This window comes from Lepidochelys olivacea, assembly GCF_965140295.1.
Source record: "Lepidochelys olivacea isolate rLepOli2 genome assembly, chromosome: 2".
NCBI classification, from domain to species: domain Eukaryota; kingdom Metazoa; phylum Chordata; order Testudines; family Cheloniidae; genus Lepidochelys; species Lepidochelys olivacea.
Genome location: NC_140412.1, coordinates 82,467,679 through 82,488,891, shown reverse-complemented (window position 1 = coordinate 82,488,891; position 21,213 = coordinate 82,467,679). Strand labels below are relative to the sequence as shown.

Genomic DNA, 21,213 nt, shown 5'->3' with positions numbered 1-21,213 from the left:
CACTGGACTCGTACTCTGGGAATCCACCAAAAGAATTCCACAATCCCCTGGGATGACTTTCTTTGTCCTCCGGAAAGGCAAGTTTGGTGGACAGTCAAATTTTCCCACAATGCACCACGAACAAAGGTCTGGAGTAGACACTTTTTGGGAGGGCGCTAGAAAGTCTGGCATATGGGTAGTTGCACTGAGGCCAACATAATGTAGTGTAGATGCTGTAGCCTCAGGCTGGGACCCAAAATTCAACAACTCCTAATCTGGGGTTACAAATGAGTGTAGACACTCAAGCCCAGAGTCTGCTAACTCGAGTTCTGCTAACCCTGAGCTTACACTGCAGTGTAGATGTACCCTTTGTCTTTAAACACATATAGCAACCAGTCTGGAAAATAAGTTTCAGTCTAACCATATTATAATAAAGTAAATATGTACATATCCTGCAGCCACAGGCACCCATATCCATATATGCTACTGCAGACTAATGACAGGACAAATATTCAGGCCGACTTGATTTCAAAGGAGCTACTCACATGAGTAAAGTTACGCAAGTGCTAAAATGCTCATAGGATTGGGGTCCAATTTTCTGAAGTGCTTAAATGATTAAGGCACCTAAATCTCATTGAAAGTCCATGAATTTCAGGTACCTAAGTCACTTTTGAACATTTTGTCCTGCATCTGTTATAGTGGAAAGAGAGGGAAAAAAAGATAAGTGCAGACTCTGCAGCACTCAAGCTTAACACAAGCCAATGTTTTAAAAATAACTGTGCCAGGAATCAAGAGGTATGTTTTTCTGAATTGGGTCATGATTCATTAATGATGTACTGTTTAAAGTGAATTCAAGCATGAGTTAGCAGTGTTCATCTTAGTGCTGTATACAATACACTTAGGTGTAACATAAGGGTGACAGTCAACGCTGTTCATTTTATCAGAAAAAGTTACTATTGGTCAGTTGGTAGCCATCAAAGAAAGCTAATCTATCAAGGGTCACCTAGTTTATCTTGATAAAGCAGAGTAGAGAGGCCTATAGTTTACCTGTCCTCTAAATAAATGTCTACCCTTCTGTGATGGCCATGCCTTTCCTTTAAAAAAGAAAATACAAAAAAAGTTACCTTAAGGAACTAGTTTTCCACAACTTGTGAATGACTTTGTAAACCCCTGTAATTGAAATGACATGTGTAACTGGTCTAGTACACAATCGTTCTGGTTAACGTGCTGCATTCATTTGACAGTGGTACACACAGATATTTGTACCAGCATGGCACAAAGGATGCACGCAATTGCTAACAAAAATAACCATTCTTGAGGGCACATCTACACTGCAATAAAAGACCCATGTCACAGCTCCTGCTGGCACAGGTCAGCTGACTCAGGCTTGTGGGGCTTGGGCTGCAGGGCTATAAAACTGTAATGCAGACTTACAGCCTGGGCTCCGGCCCAAGCCCAGATATCTATACTGCAATTTTTAGCCCCACAGCCCAAACCCCAGGATCCTGAGTCTGCTGATCCGGGCTCTGAGATTCAGTGCCACAGGTTTTTCATTGCAGCATTCCCAAGCATTCCTCGTGCTTTGATCTACTCCCATTTCAAAGTGAGTTACATCAAAAATCACAGTATGTTTCACAGAAGCTACCTAGAGACTTTCTAATGCTGATGTCTTCTGTGCCCTCTTGCTCATATGTCCAAGAGGATGGAATCCCACTAGGTTCAGCAGGTTGAAATGCCTCAGCAGGCAGGCGATGTCTAGGATTTGCTTCCTCACCGTGTCTATGCCAAATGCTCATGCTAGCTGCATGCTGAGCTTCTTCAGGATCTGGGCTACTAGCACCTTAATATCCAGAAGCAGCAGGGCTCTGACTAACACCCCAAACTGTGAAAGGAAAGAAGATAGGAAGGTGGCCTTAAAGTATAGTGCGTGTCTGTAGGGTCCGCGTGGACACTTAGTGTCCGGCCAACTACTGTGGAACAGGTTGTCACAAGGATGTCACAGGCAACCCTCACTGCCAGACTGGCACCTCCTCCTGGTCATGCTGGGAATTAGCTCAAGGCCAACCCACCCATGGTCTGCACATCAGCACTCTGTCTTCGCTCCTGCTCACAGCATCCTCTTCTCAACTCAACCCTCCAATAGGTTGTCATCTATGTTTCCCCCTTCCGGGAGGTGGGGGAAGGGGTACCTCTGTCCAACAGTCCAGCCACTTCCCCAGTGGCAAGTTGGGGGACTAGGGCCTGCCCACTACTCCAGGCCCCAGCCCAAGAACCCTGTAAATAGCAGCCTCCTGCTGCTCTTCTGTCAATGCTGCTCTATTTCCTCAGGCCACTTCCCCATGGCCCTAGCATCTTCTTCACCCTCACCTAAAGGCACTCAGCGGCTCAGTCCCAGGAGCCAGCCACTGCTCTGTCCAAGGTGCTTACAATTCTCTCAGCCCTCTAGGGATGCAGTCCTTACTCTCTGGACTCCCAGCAGCAACTGACCCTGCTCTGCCCTGTGGCTCTTTTTATATGGGACTACTGGGCCCTGACTGGCTGTTCCTTGCAGCCTCTCTCCTATTGGCTGCTTCCTGCGCAGCCTCTCCAGGGCTGTATTAACCCCTTCTCTGCCAGTGTGGGGTGGATGCCCCATCACACAGATTAACACCATAGCTTGTCCCAGACTAGAATAGAGTCTCTAGGCACTATACAAAAATACAGTAAGAGATAATCTCTGCACCGAAGAGTTTATAACCTCAACAGACAAGGTGGAAAGGAAGTACTATTATCCCCATTTTACAGATGGGGAATTGACACACAGAGAGACCAAGGCCCAGATCTTCAGAGGTATTTAGGCACCAAACAGAAGGATCTGGGTTTGAGGGACTTGCCCAAGGCCATCCAGCAAGTCTATTGCAGAGCAAAGAATTAGCTCAGGTTTTCTGAGACCTGGTCCAATGCTTTAGCCACAAAACCACCCTTCTAGGGGTGGTGATTTTAAAAGGTGTAGATGAATCGGAGACTGGTTAATCCTGTGTTTTTAAATGTTGTCCTTTTAAAATGTGTATGTTTTATTGAGTTGTGTCAATTTAAAATTAGAATTTATTTTTATATTTATTGTTTGTACATAATGACCCATGGTTAAGACCCTTTATATGAATACATGTATTATTATTTAATTATTGCTACTTTCCTGATCTGCAGATTCTCCAGGCTTGACTATTTAAACTACCATGGAAAAAGTGGGTCACTGACATCAGATTTACTATGCCAAAGCCAATTATCCCAGAATTTATCCAAACTACAGAAAAATATCCAAATACCCATAGAAAAGAAAAACCACAGTTTAAATTAAAAAATGCAAGAGGATTGTATACTCACATACAAATATAACCCAAAATTTCATCACCCTTCCTCCGGGAGTATGTTCGGCACAGATTTTCAGTATTTTAAAATACTATCTGCCAACAGACTTTTAAAATAAAATCAGCCCAGACCACAAGCTATTAGTAAATGTTTTCCACGGAAGATCTATTAGTGAGCACAGCATCAAAACCCTACAAAACCATCACTGCTTATTAAAATTATATGTGAATTTTCTGATCCAGAGTTACCATTGACTGCCATACCTACTTTCCTCTATTGTTGTTTTCAATTTAAAAAGCTACAAAGGTAGGGGCAGGGGAGTTCCTATTTTCTGCTGTGCAAGGCAGTAGGACACTAAACCCTTTCTTATCTTTCATCTAAGTATTTCTTCTCCTTTCTATCATTAGTTTAAATTTCCCTTTCTTCACAAAAAGGCCATGATTTGCCTGCTTGATGGGTTTATTTTCTCAGACAAGTTTTTCAAAACTTACCAACACAGATCAAGTGAATTAGAGCCCAGAAATAGCCACCTGGATCAAACTGCAACAGAGAACATCTAAATAAATAAATGCACATGCATGTAAATATGCCCACCAATACTTCTTTTGTATTTGGTTTCAGAAACCAAAAGCAATGGGAACTGCAGTATAAACTACAACACGTTAGGAGAGATTAAAGATTTCTCAGAGATTCTCTTAGAGCCCAGAGGATCATCCTCCCTCAGTCTATCCTGACTTTATATTCCATGGATCAGCCCCTCAGCTGATAAAAATCAGTATAGCTCAATTGGTTTCCATGCACTGAACCTGAGACTCCAACCCCCATAATCTCCACTCTCCGCTGACAAACCCTTGCATTGCAGCTACTCTTCTTTAAGCAGAGGAGAAGAGACATGACTCCCTCAGAAACCTGTCACAACCAATTCTCCTAAATTAGCATAGCAGATGGGGGACTGCTGCAGAGTACTGTAATGTGTTCCTTCCCACAATAGCCTGTCATTCCGTCTCTCTAAGGGTAACTCTACCCAGCCAAAAAGACCTGCAGTAGCATGTCTCAGAGTCAACTGACTCATGCTTGCTAGGCTTGGGCTACGGGGCTAAAAATAGCAGTGTAGATGTTTGGACTCAGGCTGGAGCCTGGGCTCTGAGACCCTTTCTCCTTTTTGGGTTTCAGAGATCCAGCTCCAGACCGAGCCCAAATAGCTACACTGCTGTTTTTTAGCCCAGCAACCCAAGTCAATTGACTTAGGCTCTGAGACTCACTGCTGCAGGGGTATTTTTGCTGGGTACACATACCCCAAGATTCTCAGCCTCTGCAGGCTTGTACCAAGAGAGACCATATGACTGGATCAAACAAAGATTGCAGTGCAGACCACTAGGTCTGCCCAAGATGTGTACCTTCTGTTACAGTATCTAAATAAGCACTCTTTCAGTACACACACACACACACCATAAATACAAAAAACTTCACTTTGGGGAAAAAATGACAACTCCGACTACTGAGATTGTGAGCTTTTGGGAACAGGGCCCCATCTTTTAATTATGTTTGTGCAGTACCTGAATAATGGAGTCCTGGTCTATGACGTCTATCATAGATAGAAGCATGGAGAGCATCTATGGCCATCTTTGCATCTCACAGTCTATAATTTATCCTTACAACACAAGTGCTATTATCCCCATTTTATAGATAGGAAACTGAGGTACAGAAAAGCAAAGTGATTTGCCCAAGATCACAGAGGAAGTCTGTGGCAGAGCAGGAAATTAAATCTGGGTTTCCTGAGTCCCAGGCTAGCACCTTAACCACTGGAACATCCTTCCTCAAGCCTGAGTCTCTTAAAAGCTACTGCAATACAAATAAATAAAATAATAATGATCATATATTATGTTATTAGGGCTGTCAAGCGATTAAAAAAATTAATTGTGGTTAATCACACTTTTAAACAATAATAAAATGCCATTTATTTAAATATTTTTGGATGATTTCTACATTTTCAAATTTCAATTTCAACTACAACACAGAATACAAAGTGTACAGTGCTCACATGATATTTATTTTTATTACAAGTGTTTGCACTGTAGAAAGACAAAGAAATAGTATTTTTCAATTCACCCAATACAAGTACTGTAATGCAATCTCTGTCGTGAAAGTTGAACTTGCAAATATAGAATTGTGTACAAAAGTACTGCATTCAAAAATAAAACAATGTAAAGTTAGAGCTTGCATGTCCACTCAGTCCTACTTCTCGTTCAGCCAATCGTTCACACAAACAAGTTTGTTTACATTTGCAGGAGATAATGCTGCCCATTTCTTGTTTACAATCTCACCTGAACGTAAGAACAGGCATTCTCATGGCACTGTTGTAACTGGTGTCGCAAGATATTTACGTGCCAGATGTGCATGCTTCAACCACCATTCCAGGGGACGTGCGTCCACATTGATGATGGGTTCTCCTTGAAAACTATCCAAAGCAGTGCGAATGACGCATGTTCATTTTCATTCTCTGAGTCAGATGTCACCAGCAGAAGGTTGATTTTCTTTTTTGGTGATTCGGGTTCTGTAATTTCCGCTCAGAGTATTGCTCTTTTAAGACTTCTGAAAGCATGCTCCCTGTCTTGTCTCTCTCAGATTTTGGAAGGCACTTCAGATTCTTAAATCTTGGGATGAGTGCTGTAGCTATCTTTACAAATCTCACATTGGTACCTTCTTTGCATTTTGTCAAATCTACAGTGAACTTGTTCCTAAAACAAACAACATGTGCTGGGTCATCATCTGAGACTGCCATAACATGAAATATATGGCAGAATGTGGGTAAAACAGACAGGGGACGTACAATTCTCTCCCAAGGAGTTCAGTCACAAATTTAATGAACGCATTATTTTTTTAACGAGCGTCATCAGCATGGAAGCATGTCCTCTGGAATGGTGACCAAAGCATGAAGGGGCATGCGAATGTTTAGCATATCTGGCACATAAATACCTTGCAATGCCGGCTACAAAAGTGCCACGCAAATGCCTGTTCTCACTTTCTGGTGACCCTGTAAAGAAGAAGAGTGCAGCATTATCTCCTGTAAACGTAAACAAATTTGCTTGTCTTAGCAATTGGCTGAACAAGAAGTAGGATTGAGTGGACTTGTAGCCTCTGAAGTTTTACATTGTTTTGTTTTTGAGTGCAGTTATGTAACAACAACAAAAATCTACATTTGTAAGTTGCACTTTCAGGACAAAAAGATTGCACTACAGTATTTGTATGAGGTGAATTAGAAAATGCTATTTCTTCTGTTTATCATTTTTACAGTGCAAATATTTGTAATCAAAATATACACTTTGATTTCAATTACAACACAGAATACAAGATATATATGAAAATGTAGAAAAACATCTAAAATATTTAATAAATTTAAATTGGTATTCTCTTGTTTAACGGTGCGATTAAAACTGCGATTAATCGTGATTATTAATTTTTTTTAGTTAATTGTGTGAGTTAACTGCGATTAATTGACAGCCCTAGTTGTTATAAAACATAAGAGCCCAAGGAGACAGTTCTATAACCCTTCACAAAACTGACTGTGAATTACCTTAGCACACAAGCGAAAGCCATGCAAATATATTCCCCCTGCCTGGAAACAAGTCCTGCCTTGGACTCCCAAATACCAAGGTCAAAGACAGCTGACAAAACAGAACCCACCTGCGTGTCAAACAAAGGAAGGCACCCTGCTGCGATGAGGAGGAACAGCACACTGTGTGAAAGAAAACAAAGACCTATAGCTCGTAACCCAATCCTGCACTCTCAGATCAGATTGGGAGTTTCCATTCATTCTCACACTGACATCCCTTCATTTTTACATAGATTATCACCTTTTCCACCAACAGGAAGGTATTTTACCTATTTTCCTTTGTATTTAACAACAACAAAAAGAATTTAATCAGCAGAAAAGAATACCCATGCAAAATATACACGAGTTAATGCTGTGGACAGGCTTCGTACTTGAGAGTATTAATCATATTGTGCCAGATTCTCCTTTACCATCCAGCCCCTTCATACCACCCCGGCAGCACAAAGCGGGTCAGGTTATGGTGATAAATGGCCACCAAAGAGTTCCCCTTGTTGAGGGGAGTACCCTGCTGTCATAAACCCAGCAGAGGTTGCACCTGCACCAGCCACTTCTCACCCCACTCCTAGCATAGGGAGCACATGGGGCCACGGTGGACTGAGGGTGCAATGGAGAGAGGCTCTACCATACCAATCCTCCGCTAGTGTAAGGTCCCTAAAACTGCTCTTACTCACATCAGGGCTGAGTCAATTGCAGAACCAGGTAGCTATAACATGCTCTTTGACAGCACCCTTCTCCCCTGCTCCAGGCAGAGCTCAGATGCAGGGCAGAATTAAGCCTGTTTTCTTTGATTGTTGTAACCCTCATCCCTCCCTATGTATCCCTTCCTTCATCTGTTGTCATCATTTTTGAAGTTCACCTAATTCAGAATGTAAGCATTTTGGGCCAAAGTTCGTGTCTACCTTTATTTCTGCAATGCACCGTCAAAAGTTAGGAACCCTGCATCAATAGTAACAATAATGGATAATTGTTTTGCGGTTAGTTTTCGAGTGTTTTTTGATTGTTGTTTGTTTTGTTTTTTTAAAGGGGGGGCTGGGGGGGGACGGACAGCAAGAAAAACACAAGCATGCTTGATGGAAATAATCCAGTGATCAAAACCCACGTATAACAAGATCACTGGGAAAAAACACCTAGACTGAAAAAAGTTATAACACATCAATGGACATGTTGCTTCTAAGCAGCAAAAATGTTAAACCTAATCTCCCTGATTAGGGGTAAAGGGACAGCTGAACTCTCCAGCTCCAAAATAAAGTGACTAATCTACACTCTAAGGGGTTGTGTGGGAGGGAAGGAGCACTTGGCCTTCTGAATGACTGGCTTTTCTATTTGTTATTCTCCCTCTCTCCTTTTCAGAGGCTAAATTTATAGGAGAAACAAATGAAGGGACAGATTCTTCCACCTAGCTTGAGAAAGGGTGGCAGAATTGGGCCCTACAATTTTCAGAAAGGCCATTCGTGAGCTACTTTAAAGCTTCATTCTTTTGCTGTTTATGATTATCCTTTGGAAGCTTAAACTTGAAATAGGTTTCCTTTCCAAAAACATTTTTTGCCTCCATCACGTGCATGCAATGGTTTGTTAGTCATAATCACTTGCCTTCCAGCAATGCCATTTATGTTATACAAAGAAAAAAAAATCTATTTACACAAATTGTTTTTAGAAAATGAAAATATATAAAGATAATTTAATTACATAAATGTTGCAATGTGGGCCTACTGCGGCCCACAGTAATGTGTCTTCATTTATACATTGTTTTGGTGTTCCATTACCTGAAGCAAATATAGAAACCAGAGCCAAAACCAGTGCAATTCACCCCATCTGAGTAGCTTAAAAAACTTACCTACAGATTTTTAGGAGAGAGGTTTGCTGTATAAAAAGAGAGAAAATGTAATCAGAAGATTTAAAGTGACTGATCACTGAAAAAGTAGTCATTTTTTGCATTAAGATGGGAGGTAGATTTCAAACATTTTCTCTGGTGACTCTAAATATTTGCTATACATAACAAAAATTCAGAACTAATAATTTAATAAAATAAGTTCCTCATATGATGGAAAAGAGTCTCCCAAAAGAGTTAAAGCCATTATAGAACATCCCAACTGGCAAATAAATTGGTTCAGACACTGACAAACAACAATAAACCAGCCATTGTGCTTGACTGGGACACTTATTTTGCAGTAGAATGAGGATTATAGAATGGCATAAACCAATCTCAGAACTGAATTTTTAGCATACTGGTCATCTTAACCTGAAACCAGATATGAATTTCATACCTGGCCTTTATCTTGGAGTGAGCCAAAATCCTAGATGTCAATACACCCAAACTTTGGCATGCGCGGATCAAATTATACACATTTGTACAGTCTTTGAGCTTCAGTTTTTTAGTGGCAGCCAGTGCTGGCTATTTGTCTTTTATTCCACATACCACAGATGTAATTAATGGAAGATTCCTTTCAAACTAGAGGAGGCTTCGTGTGTTGTGAAGTGCTTGCCAGGGCCACTCTACACAGCAAATCACACAGATATCTAATAAGCAGGATCTCCAATACATCTTAAGAGACAGATCCCACTCCTGTTAAAGGAAATGGGAATCTTTCTCCTGACTTGAATGGGAATTTCACTCTATAAGGGTACATCTACACTGCGTTTTAAAACACATGGCAGCAAGTCTCAGAGCCTGCGTCTACAGACATGGGCTCGTAGTTATGGCCTTAACAAAAAAACAAAAAAAAAAACTGTGTAGACATTGTGGTTCAGGTTGGGGCTTGGTCTCTGAAGCCCACCCCCCTTCTTGGGCTTCAGAGCCCCAACTCCAGCCCAAACCCGAATGTCCACACAACTGTTTTTAATTCTGTAGTGCGAGCCCTATGAGCCCGAGTCTGCAGACCCGGGTTCTGAGATTCACAGACATGGGTTTTAAAAAGCAGTGCAAACATACCCCATAGCATCTAAAACTGTGTGGTTCCCCCCCTGAATTTCATGTTCAGATGCGATCAATTCCAGCTGTGTATAGTTCACATGAGACTCATATCATTTATCACACCACTATACACACTGTACCTGCAAGATTTAAGGGGCCCAATTCTCCTGCCATTGAAGTCAAAGGATCAAGTTCTTATATCTGGCATAAAGGAGATGGGATTTTCACTTTCAAAAGGAACAAGTCATCAGGATCAAACCAGTCTTAAAAAATACAGATCAAATTGCCAATATACATTCAAAGTATTTCCCTAGCCAAGAAAAAGGTCAATAGCTTGATATTTGCTGACAGTGAATGCTGTCTCTGAGACTCACTGCAGTGCAATCAGTGCAGACAGGAAAGCATGCAGGACTAATTTAGGCAGAGGTGAAAGTAAGCTGGTACGCCCCGGTGCGCCGTACTGGGGTGGATCGGCTTCCCCAGGTGCAATTTAAAGGGCCTGCGGCTCCCAGCAGCGGCTGGAACCCCGGCCCTTTAAATTGCTGCCAGAGCCCTGCTGCCGGAGCCCTGGGGTAGCGGCGCGGCAGGGCTGGGGCGGAGATTTAAAGGGCCCAGGGCAGTAGTGGTGGCCGGAGCCCTGTCCCTGGAGCCCTGCTGCCGGAGCCCTGGGGAAACGGTGGTGGGGCTCCGGGGATGATTTAAAGGGCCCAGGGCTCCAGCCGCTGCTACCACCCAGGGCCCTTTAAACCCCTGCCAGAGCCCCCGGCTGCTGCTGTTACTCTGGGGAGGGGGAAGGAGGCACTTGCTGGTACAGGGTGGGCCGGGGCTGGCTCTGACACCCACAGCCCCGCCCCTTCCGCCCGAGGCCCCGCCCCTTCCAGGGACCAGAGCCGGCCCCAGCAAGTCCCTAGACTTACTTTCACCCCTGAATTTAGGTATTAAAAGAAAAACAGCATCCTGTTATAGTGCAGTTACATTACTGGAGCTGGCTTTTCATATATCGATTACCTCTTTCTGCACAAACTTCTGGAATCCACAGGTTATAACTTCTGCTGCATTGTGGACAGTAAGGAACACAGGAATTGGCTGCCACCGGAGGAGGAAAATGACATTCAGAATTAGCACCCTATCTCTCTACAGTAAGCTGTTCTTATTCATTTTCCTATATCTATCTATTGATACAGAAACTTGGGTGTTACTTAAGACTAAGGCCTGGTTGACACTGGGCGGGAGGATCGATCTAAGATATGCAACTTCAGCTATGAGAATAGCGTAGCTGAAGTCGACGTACTTAGATCGACTTACCACGGCATCTTCACGGTGGTGAGTTGACTGCTGCCGCTCCCCCGTCAACTCTGCTTGCGCCTCTCGCAGCGGTGGAGTACAGAAGTCGACGGGAGAGCACTCGGGGATCGATTTATCGCGTCTAGGCTAAACACGATAGATCAACCCCTGATAGATCAATCGCTACCCGCCGATCCAGTGGGTAGTGTAAACCTGGCCTAAGGCATTGTGGGTGCCATGGTTTTACAGGTTTACCATCAGTTTCTCCTATGGAGAATTGCCATAAACTAGGGAAGAAGTATAGAACAGGGTACTCAAGCAGTACTGGAATTCTACCTTCAACCAAAAGGACCCAGAGGGGCCTCTTGCTGCTAGTCCAATTAAAGTAATCAAGAAACAGACAACAACAATAGTGATTAATCTGGCTCCAGGTGAAGTCAACTAGTCCCTATTAAAACATTCCTAGCTATAATGACAATTCAGATGGAGGAATGAACATATTTACACAATGATTACTTTAGACACCTTTAAATTAGCAAGAAAATGGGGAAAAAAACCCAAGCAAACAAAAGCACATGTAGACAGCAAATTGTCAGCTGCTCTTTCACTGGTACTGAAAACCTAACAACAAGTCCTGACCCCACAGCTGGACTTGGACTTCTGATGCCAAATGAGAAAGTTAAAATGAGACCATCTAATATAAGAATCTTGAGCTAGACACAATAGGAAACTCTAGAAATAATGATATCTAAAGAAAGTTGACATCAGAATTTACATTCTCCCTTTTGTGGAGCCAATTTACTACTTTTTGTGTGTGCTATTGGCTCCTTCTAGAGTCAAAAGAAATGTGTTTTAGAGCCAACAATTGCTCCAATTTGCCCAGCTCAGTTAACCGTCTCCATATGTTTATTGTCTTTGATGTGAATATTTTTTTAAAACGTATGAGTGGCTTTAGTTCTCATGAACGGAAGGTTTACTGGCTGGGACCAGCCAGTGCGATTGGATTCTGTGCAGACTTCCCCACATAATTCTGTCAATGCATCTCAGTCCAGACGCAAGCAATCCTCTTCCAGTTCCAGACCTGTCCTGAGCAGAGAGACAGATAGTGTTTTTTGTGACGTGCACAAAGAAGAATAGAGAGCCCAATACAATAAATAATTATGCGTGTACGTTGTTCACTCATAAGTGTTGGCAGGATTGGGCCCTTGGTGTGGAAATTAATTTCATTTAATTTCTACTTGGGAGGTAAACCATTGGATCTAAGAGCCAAAGATACTGCTGATAAGAGCAGGCTCAACTCCAGTGAACTTTTAAATCAATTTTCCTTACATCTGTATTATATACCTATAGTGGACATTGAAGCATGCATTTAGGACTGAAATTCATTCAAATACATGGGCCTACACACCAATTAGGGTCCATGAACCTAATGGGACTATTCACATGATTAACTTTCTCATGTGCCTAAGTGTTTGCAGGATTGGCCCTTAAATCCCCATTTGTGCACATCACAAAACCAAGTATGACTGGCAGCTTCAGTTCAAGAGAGGTTAGGACATGGACCACTAAGATCTGTGCATGGACGGGAACCTCATTGTGTGGATCTCTGCTCTCCTGCACAGAAGTGGGCTCAACCCTTCTTCTCCCCACAGAAGACATTCCCCTCTTTCCTGGATGTCCATGTATCCAGGCAGTAGGGAAGAGGTGGAAACTGGGTAAACCAAGGGAGGAGTGGCTGAACCAGGGATCTGACTGGGGAGGACTTACTCTGTACCTCCTCCATCCCTATGGAATACAGGCAGAGAAGACAATACAGCCTGAAGCCTGGTGATGCATTATTGTTTCCTTTTAGCCATTTTCTGAAGGATCTGTGGTTAGTCACAGCCGGGGAAGCCAAATGGATCTGCTCTAATGAGGAGACAGAGAGGCCACCATTGTAGGTGACCAGGGGTGAGATTCAATCTGCAGGCAAATGGCCCCAGTTTCCTGAACAGCCACTGTAACCCACAGGGGATGAGATTGGGCCCCACAGCCTTTTCCGTGGCAATGAGGGGCCCTGCCCTTCACCCTCCCCACCCAACAAGATGAAGTTGAGGTGTATCACTGCAAGCAGATCCTTATGGAGATTTCCCTCCCCATCCCTGCTGTGGGTTTTAATGCGGGTGTGTATGATCTGGCTGTGGAGTTGAAGAGTGTTGTCTAGGTCTGGACTGGGATGCATTGACAAAACTCATAGGGAAGTTTGCACAGCATCTGATCACATAGACTGAACAATTCCTATAAAATAGTGCTATGGGTTTTTTTAAATAAGGTCACAGGATTTTCAAGAACCAAAAATACTAAAGGCAATTTAAACAAATGATATTAAATATTACTTAAAGCATACTTGACCTCACCTAGATCTTCACTGGCCTATTATGGTTTAAATGACTTTATGAATCCATTCAATCCCTTAATCTCTTCCCAAATAAAAAATTTGCAATTTATTTTTTCAAACCCCATTTTTTCAAATGTGTCAAAAATATCCTGTAAAAGGGACACAAGCCTTTTCCACTGATCTCATTGTGCATCTCATTTGCAATAGAGGAAAATTTAAAAAAACAGAGTTAGTAACTCCTCCAGAAACTTCTGTTTGCATAATAAGGCAGATTGGCGAGGCTCTATTCTGCAAGATGCTGAGCGTTCCTGGGAGGTGCTGAGTCCTCTCAGCTGTCACTGAAGTCAGTGGAAGTTCAGGGTGCGAGGTACATCTCAGTGGTGCTCCACACCTTGCAGGATCAAGACTCTAATCTCTAGTAGTGTTAGTAAAACAGCACTGAAGTCCTTGCTTGTAGAATATTTTCTTTACGCACGAAGTATAGAGAATCTGGTTATTCATTTCCATTGGTGTGTTTCTTACCAATCTAGATAATGCCCTGGAACCTGCATAGATAATGCCCACAAAAAGCACTGAAGCCGGGAGCCATGTCAGTACTTCAGACCTTAAAAAGAATGAAAAATACCATTATTTACCACATTCCTTTTACAAATGGCCATTAGCAGTAGTTGTTTATGGTGGACAACGTAAAAGGGGTTTCTCAAGCAAAGCAGTACATATTTAATTCAATGTTTTACCCCCACGTTCCCACCCCCGACTTACTTAGGAACGCTCCAGGACAGAAAAGAACAAGTTAACCCACCTAACCCCAAATTTCCCTTTTACAGAAGCAGCAGTTGTGCTCCCCAAAATATATCTCCCCAGAATACTTGTTTAACTTCCATTAACAACAATTGTTCGTATTGATTTTAACAGACAGAAATTTTCATTTTAATTGGCATCACTGATGCTCAATAGAAGTTGGAAGAACTGACAGATGAAGGTATAAAATGGCCTGTGTGATGCATATATGTGTGTGTGTGTATATATAGGACAGGCAGGACAGAAAAGGTGGGGGAGTAGCACTGTATGTAAGGGAGCAGTATGACTGCTCAGAGCTCCGGTACGAAACTGTAGAAAAACCCGAGTGTCTCTGGATTAAGTTTAGAAGTGTGTGCAACAAGAGTGATGTAGTGGTGGGAGTCTGCTATAGACCACCGGACCAGGGGGATGAGGTAGATGAGGCTTTCTTCCGGCAGCTCACGGAAGCTACTAGATCACATGCCCTGATTCTCATGGGTGACTTTAATTTTCCTGATATCTGCTGGGAGAGCAATACAGCAGTGCATAGACAATCCAGGAAGTTTTTGGAAAGCGTAGGGGACAATTTCCTGGCGCAAGTGCTGGAGGAGCCAACTAAGGGGGGGCGCTTTTCTTGACCTGCTGCTCACAAACTGGGTAGAATTAGTGGGGGAAGCAAAAGTGGATGGGAATCTGGGAGGCAGTGACCATGAGTTGGTTGAGTTCAGGATCCTGACGCAGGGAAGAAAGGTAAGCAGCAGGATACGGACCCTGGACTTCAGGAAAGCAGACTTCGACTCCCTCAGGGAACGGATGGCCAGGATCCCCTGGGGGACTAACTTGAAGGGGAAAGGAGTCCAGGAGAGCTGGCTGTATTTCAAGGAATCCCTGTTGAGGTTACAGGGACAAACCATCCCGATGAGTCGAAAGAATAGTAAATATGGCAGACGACCAGCTTGGCTTAATGGTGAAATCCTAGCGGATCTTAAACATAAAAAAGAAGCTTACAAGAAGTGGAAGGTTGGACATATGACCAGGGAAGAGTATAAAAATATTGCTCGGGCATGTAGGAATGATATCAGGAGGGCCAAATCGCACCTGGAGCTGCAGCTAGCAAGAGATGTCAAGAGTAACAAGAAGGGTTTCTTCAGGTATGTTGGCAACAAGAAGAAAGCCAAGGAAAGTGTGGGCCCCTTACTGAATGAGGGAGGCAACCTAGTGACAGAGGATGTGGAAAAAGCTAATGTACTCAATGCTTTTTTTGCCTCTGTCTTCACGAACAAGGTCAGCTCCCAGACTACTGCACTGGGCATCACAAAATGGGGAAGAGATGGCCAGCCCTCTGTGGAGATAGAGGTGGTTAGGGACTATTTAGAAAAGCTGGACGTGCACAAGTCCATGGGGCCGGACGAGTTGCATCCGAGAGTGCTGAAGGAATTGGCGGCTGTGATTGCAGAGCCATTGGCCATTATCTTTGAAAACTCGTGGCGAACGGGGGAAGTCCCAGATGACTGGAAAAAGGCTAATGTAGTGCCAATCTTTAAAAAAGGGAAGGAGGATCCAGGGAACTACAGGCCAGTCAGCCTCACCTCAGTCCCTGGAAAAATCATGGAGCAGGTCCTCAAAGAATCAATCCTGAAGCACTTACATGAGAGGAAAGTGATCAGGAACAGCCAGCATGGATTCACCAAGGGAAGGTCATGCCTGACTAATCTAATTGCCTTCTATGATGAGATTACTGGTTCTGTGGATGAAGGGAAAGCAGTGGATGTATTGTTTCTTGACTTTAGTAAAGCTTTTGACACGGTCTCCCACAGTATTCTTGTCAGCAAGTTAAGGAAGTATGGGCTAGATGAATGCACTATAAGGTGGGTAGAAAGTTGGCTAGATTGTCGGGCTCAACGGGTAGTGATCAACGGCTCCATGTCTAGTTGGCAGCTGGTATCAAGTGGAGTGCCCCAAGGGTCGGTCCTGGGGCCGGTTTTGTTCAATATCTTCATAAATGATCTGGAGGATGGTGTGGATTGCACTCTCAGCAAATTTGCGGATGATACTAAACTGGGAGGAGTGGTAGATACGCTGGAGGGGAGGGATAGGATACAGAAGGACCTAGGCAAATTGGAGGATTGGGCCAAAAGAAATCTGATGAGGTTCAATAAGGATAAGTGCAGGGTCCTGCACTTAGGATGGAAGAATCCAATGCACCGCTACAGACTAGGGACCGAATGGCTAGGCAGCAGTTCTGCGGAAAAGGACCTAGGGGTGACAGTGGACGAGAAGCTGGATATGAGTCAGCAGTGTGCCCTTGTTGCCAAGAAGGCCAATGGCATTTTGGGATGTATAAGTAGGGGCATAGCGAGCAGATCGAGGGACGTGATCGTTCCCCTCTATTCGACATTGGTGAGGCCTCATCTGGAGTACTGTGTCCAGTTTTGGGCCCCACACTACAAGAAGGATGTGGATAAATTGGAGAGAGTCCAGCGAAGGGCAACAAGAATGATTAGGGGTCTAGAACACATGACTTATGAGGAGAGGCTGAGGGAGCTGGGATTGTTTAGCCTGCAGAAGAGAAGAATGAGGGGGGATTTGATAGCTGCTTTCAACTACCTGAAAGGGGGTTCCAAAGAGGATGGCTCTAGACTGTTCTCAATGGTAGCAGATGACAGAATGAGGAGTAATGGTCTCAAGTTGCAGTGGGGGAGGTTTAGATTGGATATTAGGAAAAACTTTTTCACTAAGAGGGTGGTGAAACACTGGAATGCGTTACCTAGGGAGGTGGTAGAATCTCCTTCCTTAGAGGTTTTTAAGGTCAGGCTTGACAAAGCCCTGGCTGGGATGATTTAACTGGGAATTGGTCCTGCTTCGAGCAGGGGGTTGGACTAGATGACCTTCAGGGGTCCCTTCCAACCCTGATATTCTATGATTCTATGATTCTATATATATATATATATATACACACACACACACACATACATACAGGATGTACATGTTTATTCCTCAGCTAGATCTGCAAACATACTCCTCCAACAGGTCACTTAGCCCCTGTGGGATTTGCCTCTTGAGTTTTCAGAATGACATACCTTTGACTAAGCCAAACTCCTAGAGGCAGTTTAACAACTAATATGGGCGAATGAAGTCATTCCAGCTTGAAGTAATTGTTCTTAGTCATGTTTTGTGCTGTGGGCTGAAGTTTCACCTTTATGAAGAGTCTTCAAAATTTGTTTTCTTCTGCAAGTCTCAGAAAGTAGGGGAGGAAAAGCGCCAAGCAAGTGGTTAACTTCAGTGTGAATGATATCAAATCCTGAATAAGGGGGTAAAGCGGGAGCAACTAAGGGCCTGATTCAAAGTTAATTGAAGTAAATAGGTTTTTCCATTGATTTCAGCTGGCTTTGGATCAGGCCTAACAGATCATGAAGTTACTCCAGAATATTTATTTTTTTAAAGTGTTGAATCCTAGTTCTTCCAAAGTAACACAAGCCCCTGGTTTACATCATGTTCATGAATTGTGGACAAGAGCCAAAAAGTGCAGTCACATGATGCAAAAAAAAGAAACCCTCCACTGAAGAATGTGAAATTAAAATGAGCTGAAATGAGGATATATGTGCAAAGATTTATGCAAATACAATGGAAGAAAAACATAAACATCATGTTTCATTTCCTTCTGCACATTTCTTTTCATATATGCTTTTGAAGACACTTGACTAAAAACCCAGGAGAGCTAAAAGTCACAGACATAGAAATCCCCAGGCTTTCTTGTTTATTGGGTAGTTATGATCATTTGGTAGGAATAATGCACCTTTTAAGGCTATTGACTTCCATTTAAATTTTGCCTGAATCAGGATCTGAACCTACTGTAGTGTATGACCAATGAGTTCACATCAGATGCCTACCTAAAGCAAACTATGCCATTGGAATGGAGAACTCTGGGAAAATAAAACCCCACAACTTGAGTACTGGATTCCCATTTGGAACATAAAAACAAAAAAACCCTGATCACCATGTGAAGTTTCAGGAATTCCAGAAATGTTTATATCTCCAATGCAATCACAAAATGCAGTGGAAAAGAATTTCAAAAGCAGTTCCCAGGATGTAACAGTAGGTTCTATGCTGCCAAGAGGGAATTTCAGGGTTGGAAAAGAATGCCTGGATGTCTGATGTAATGTTTCATCAGCAATAAGCACTCCTATATGCAGGCCAGTCCAATAGTCAGGTTCAGTGTAGCTAGGTGGGCTGGAGAGCCTGGGGCTAAGCCAACCCTGATTACAGGATGAGCTCCACCTGAGAGGAATCAGGGATTCCAGTATAAAAAGTGCAGGAAGGTGCAATGAAGGGGAAAAACATCAAGAAGCTGTGGCAAAGTCTGCAGAAAGTGCTCCAGGCATGGAGGACACCATGACCAAGCAGGGAAGTGACTGCAAAGCTTGTCAGACAGGGAGGCCTCAGAGGAGAAAGAGAAACCTGGAGTTGTGTAGATTTATGAATGGACTCTGTTTTTTGGGGGGGAGGTTTGGTTTTATTTACAGTTTATTTTATATTAATAAGCCCAGTCCCTAAGGATGGGTATGTTTGACCAAGAAAAAGCCTCAAGTAAAGTTTCTTCGAATAGTCCAAGAGGGGAAACTGAAGAAGGCTGCCTGTAGTGCGACCATAGGCCAAGAGAGGGCACATGGGAGGCAGCTGGTTGGATTACACTGAGGCTTGGTTTATGCTACAAGGTTAAATTGACATAAGCTGCCTTGCGTCAACCTATCTGTGAAAGTATCTTCACTTAAATTTGACTCCTGCCGATGTAAGTGCCTCTCTACTCCAATTTAGTAACACCAGCTCTCTAAGTGGCGTAAGGTCACATGGTCGACGTATTTAGGTCGATGCAGTGTCAGTGTAGATACTGTGTTGCTTACGTTGACTGTTACTGGCTTTCAGGAGCCGCCCCACAATGCCGCACACTGACAATACAATCGATACACGTGCTCCTGGTAAGCCTGGTAAGCCACACCAATACAAGGAGCCAAGTGTGCACCCACACACAAGCGATTTAATAACTGCAGTGACTGTATGCTGACATAAGTTAGGTCAATATAATTCTGTAATGTAGACATGGCCTGAGTCACTTGTACTAACATGACTGACAGCAGAACGCAGTGACATGCATACAGGGAAGTAAACTGCTGTAACAAAGACAGGAAAGGAAAAGTCAGCTGCCTGGCTGTTAGGATGTGATCCAAGGCCCACTGAAGACAGTGGAAAGACTCATTAACTACAGTGGGCTTTGAATCAGACCCTTAGCCCTGGTCTACACTAGGACTTTAGGTCGAATTTAGCAGCGTTAAATCGATGTAAACCTGCACCCGTCCACACAATGAAGCCCTTTATTTCAACTTAAAGGGCTCTTAAAATCGATTTCCTTACTCCACCCCTGACAAGTGGATTAGCGCTTAAATCGACGTTGCCGGCTCGAATTTGGGGTACTGTGGACACAATTCGATGGTATTGGCCTCCGGGAGCTATCCCAGAGTGCTCCATTATGACCGCTCTGGACAGCACTCTCAACTCAGATGCACTGGCCAGGTAGACAGGAAAAGAACCGCGAACTTTTGAATCTCATTTCCTGTTTGGCCAGCGTGGCAAGCTGCAGGTGACCATGCAGAGCTCATCAGCACAGGTGACCATGATGGAGTCCCAGAATCGCAAAAGAGCTCCAGCATGGACTGAACGGGAGGTACGGGATCTGATCGCTGTTTGGGGAGAGGAATCCGTGCTATCAGAACTCCGTTCCAGTTTTCGAAATGCCAAAACCTTTGTGAAAATCTCCCAGGGCATGAAGGACAGAGGCCATAACAGGGACCCGAAGCAGTGCCGCGTGAAACTGAAGGAGCTGAGGCAAGCCTACCAGAAAACCAGAGAGGCGAACAGCCGCTCTGGGTCAGAGCCCCAAACATGCCGCTTCTATGATGAGCTGCATGCCATTTTAGGGGGTTCAGCCACCACTACCCCAGCCGTGTTGTTTGACTCCTTCAATGGAGATGGAGGCAATACGGAAGCAGGTTTTGGGGACGAAGAAGATGAGGAGGAGGAGGAGGTTGTAGATAGCTCACAGCAAGCAAGCGGAGAAACCGGTTTTCCCGACAGCCAGGAACTGTTTCTCACCCTAGACCTGGAGCCAGTACCCCCCGAACCCACCCAAGGCTGCCTCCTGGACCCAGCAGGCGGAGAAGGGACCTCTGGTGAGTGTACCTTTTAAAATACTATACATGGTTTAAAAGCAAGCATGTGAAAGGATTACTTTGCCCTGGCATTTGCGGTTCTCCTAGATGTAGTCCTAAAGCCTTTGCAAAAGGTTTCTGGGGAGGGCAGCCTTATTGCGTCCTTCATGGTAGGACACTTTACCACTCCAGGACAGTAACACGTACTCGGGAATCATTGTAGAACAAAGCATTGCAGTGTATGTTTGCTGGCATTCAAACAACATCCGTTCTTTATCTCTCTGTGTTATCCTCAGGAGAGTGAGATATAATTCATGGTCACCTGGTTGAAATAGAGTGCTTTTCTTCAGGGGACACTCAGAGGAGCCCATTCCTGCTGGGCTGTTTGCCTGTGGCTAAACAGAAATGTTCCCCGCTGTTAGCCACAGGGAGGGGGGAAGGTTGAGGGGGTAGTCACGCAGTGGGAGGAGGCAAAATGCGACCGTGTAACGAAAGCACATGTGCTATGTATGTAATGTTAACAGCAAGGTTTACCCTGAAAGAGTGTAGCCACTGTTTTATAAAATGTGTCTTTTTAAATACCGCTGTCCCTTTTTTTTTCTCCACCAGCTGCATGTGTTTCAATGATCACAGGATCTTCTCCTTCCCAGAGGCTAGTGAAGCTTAGAAAGAAAAAAAAACGCACTCGCGATGAAATGTTCTCCGAGCTCATGCTGTC

General features: G+C 43.8%; 1 protein-coding gene across 1 annotated transcript in view; it reads right to left on the bottom strand.

Annotated features, from left to right (window-relative positions):
* TMEM241 (transmembrane protein 241) overlaps positions 1-21,213 on the bottom strand; it is a 95,260-nt gene that overhangs the window by 59,305 nt on the left and 14,742 nt on the right. Inside the window, exons 4-9 of the mRNA XM_084620441.1 lie at positions 14,035-14,116; positions 10,860-10,937; positions 8,775-8,800; positions 7,012-7,063; positions 3,819-3,867; positions 1,104-1,149 (exon numbers count right to left, since the gene is read on the bottom strand). Of these exons, the coding sequence (XP_084476567.1) occupies positions 1,104-1,149; positions 3,819-3,867; positions 7,012-7,063; positions 8,775-8,800; positions 10,860-10,937; positions 14,035-14,116 (333 nt within the window). The remainder of the gene's footprint in view (positions 1-1,103; positions 1,150-3,818; positions 3,868-7,011; positions 7,064-8,774; positions 8,801-10,859; positions 10,938-14,034; positions 14,117-21,213) is intronic.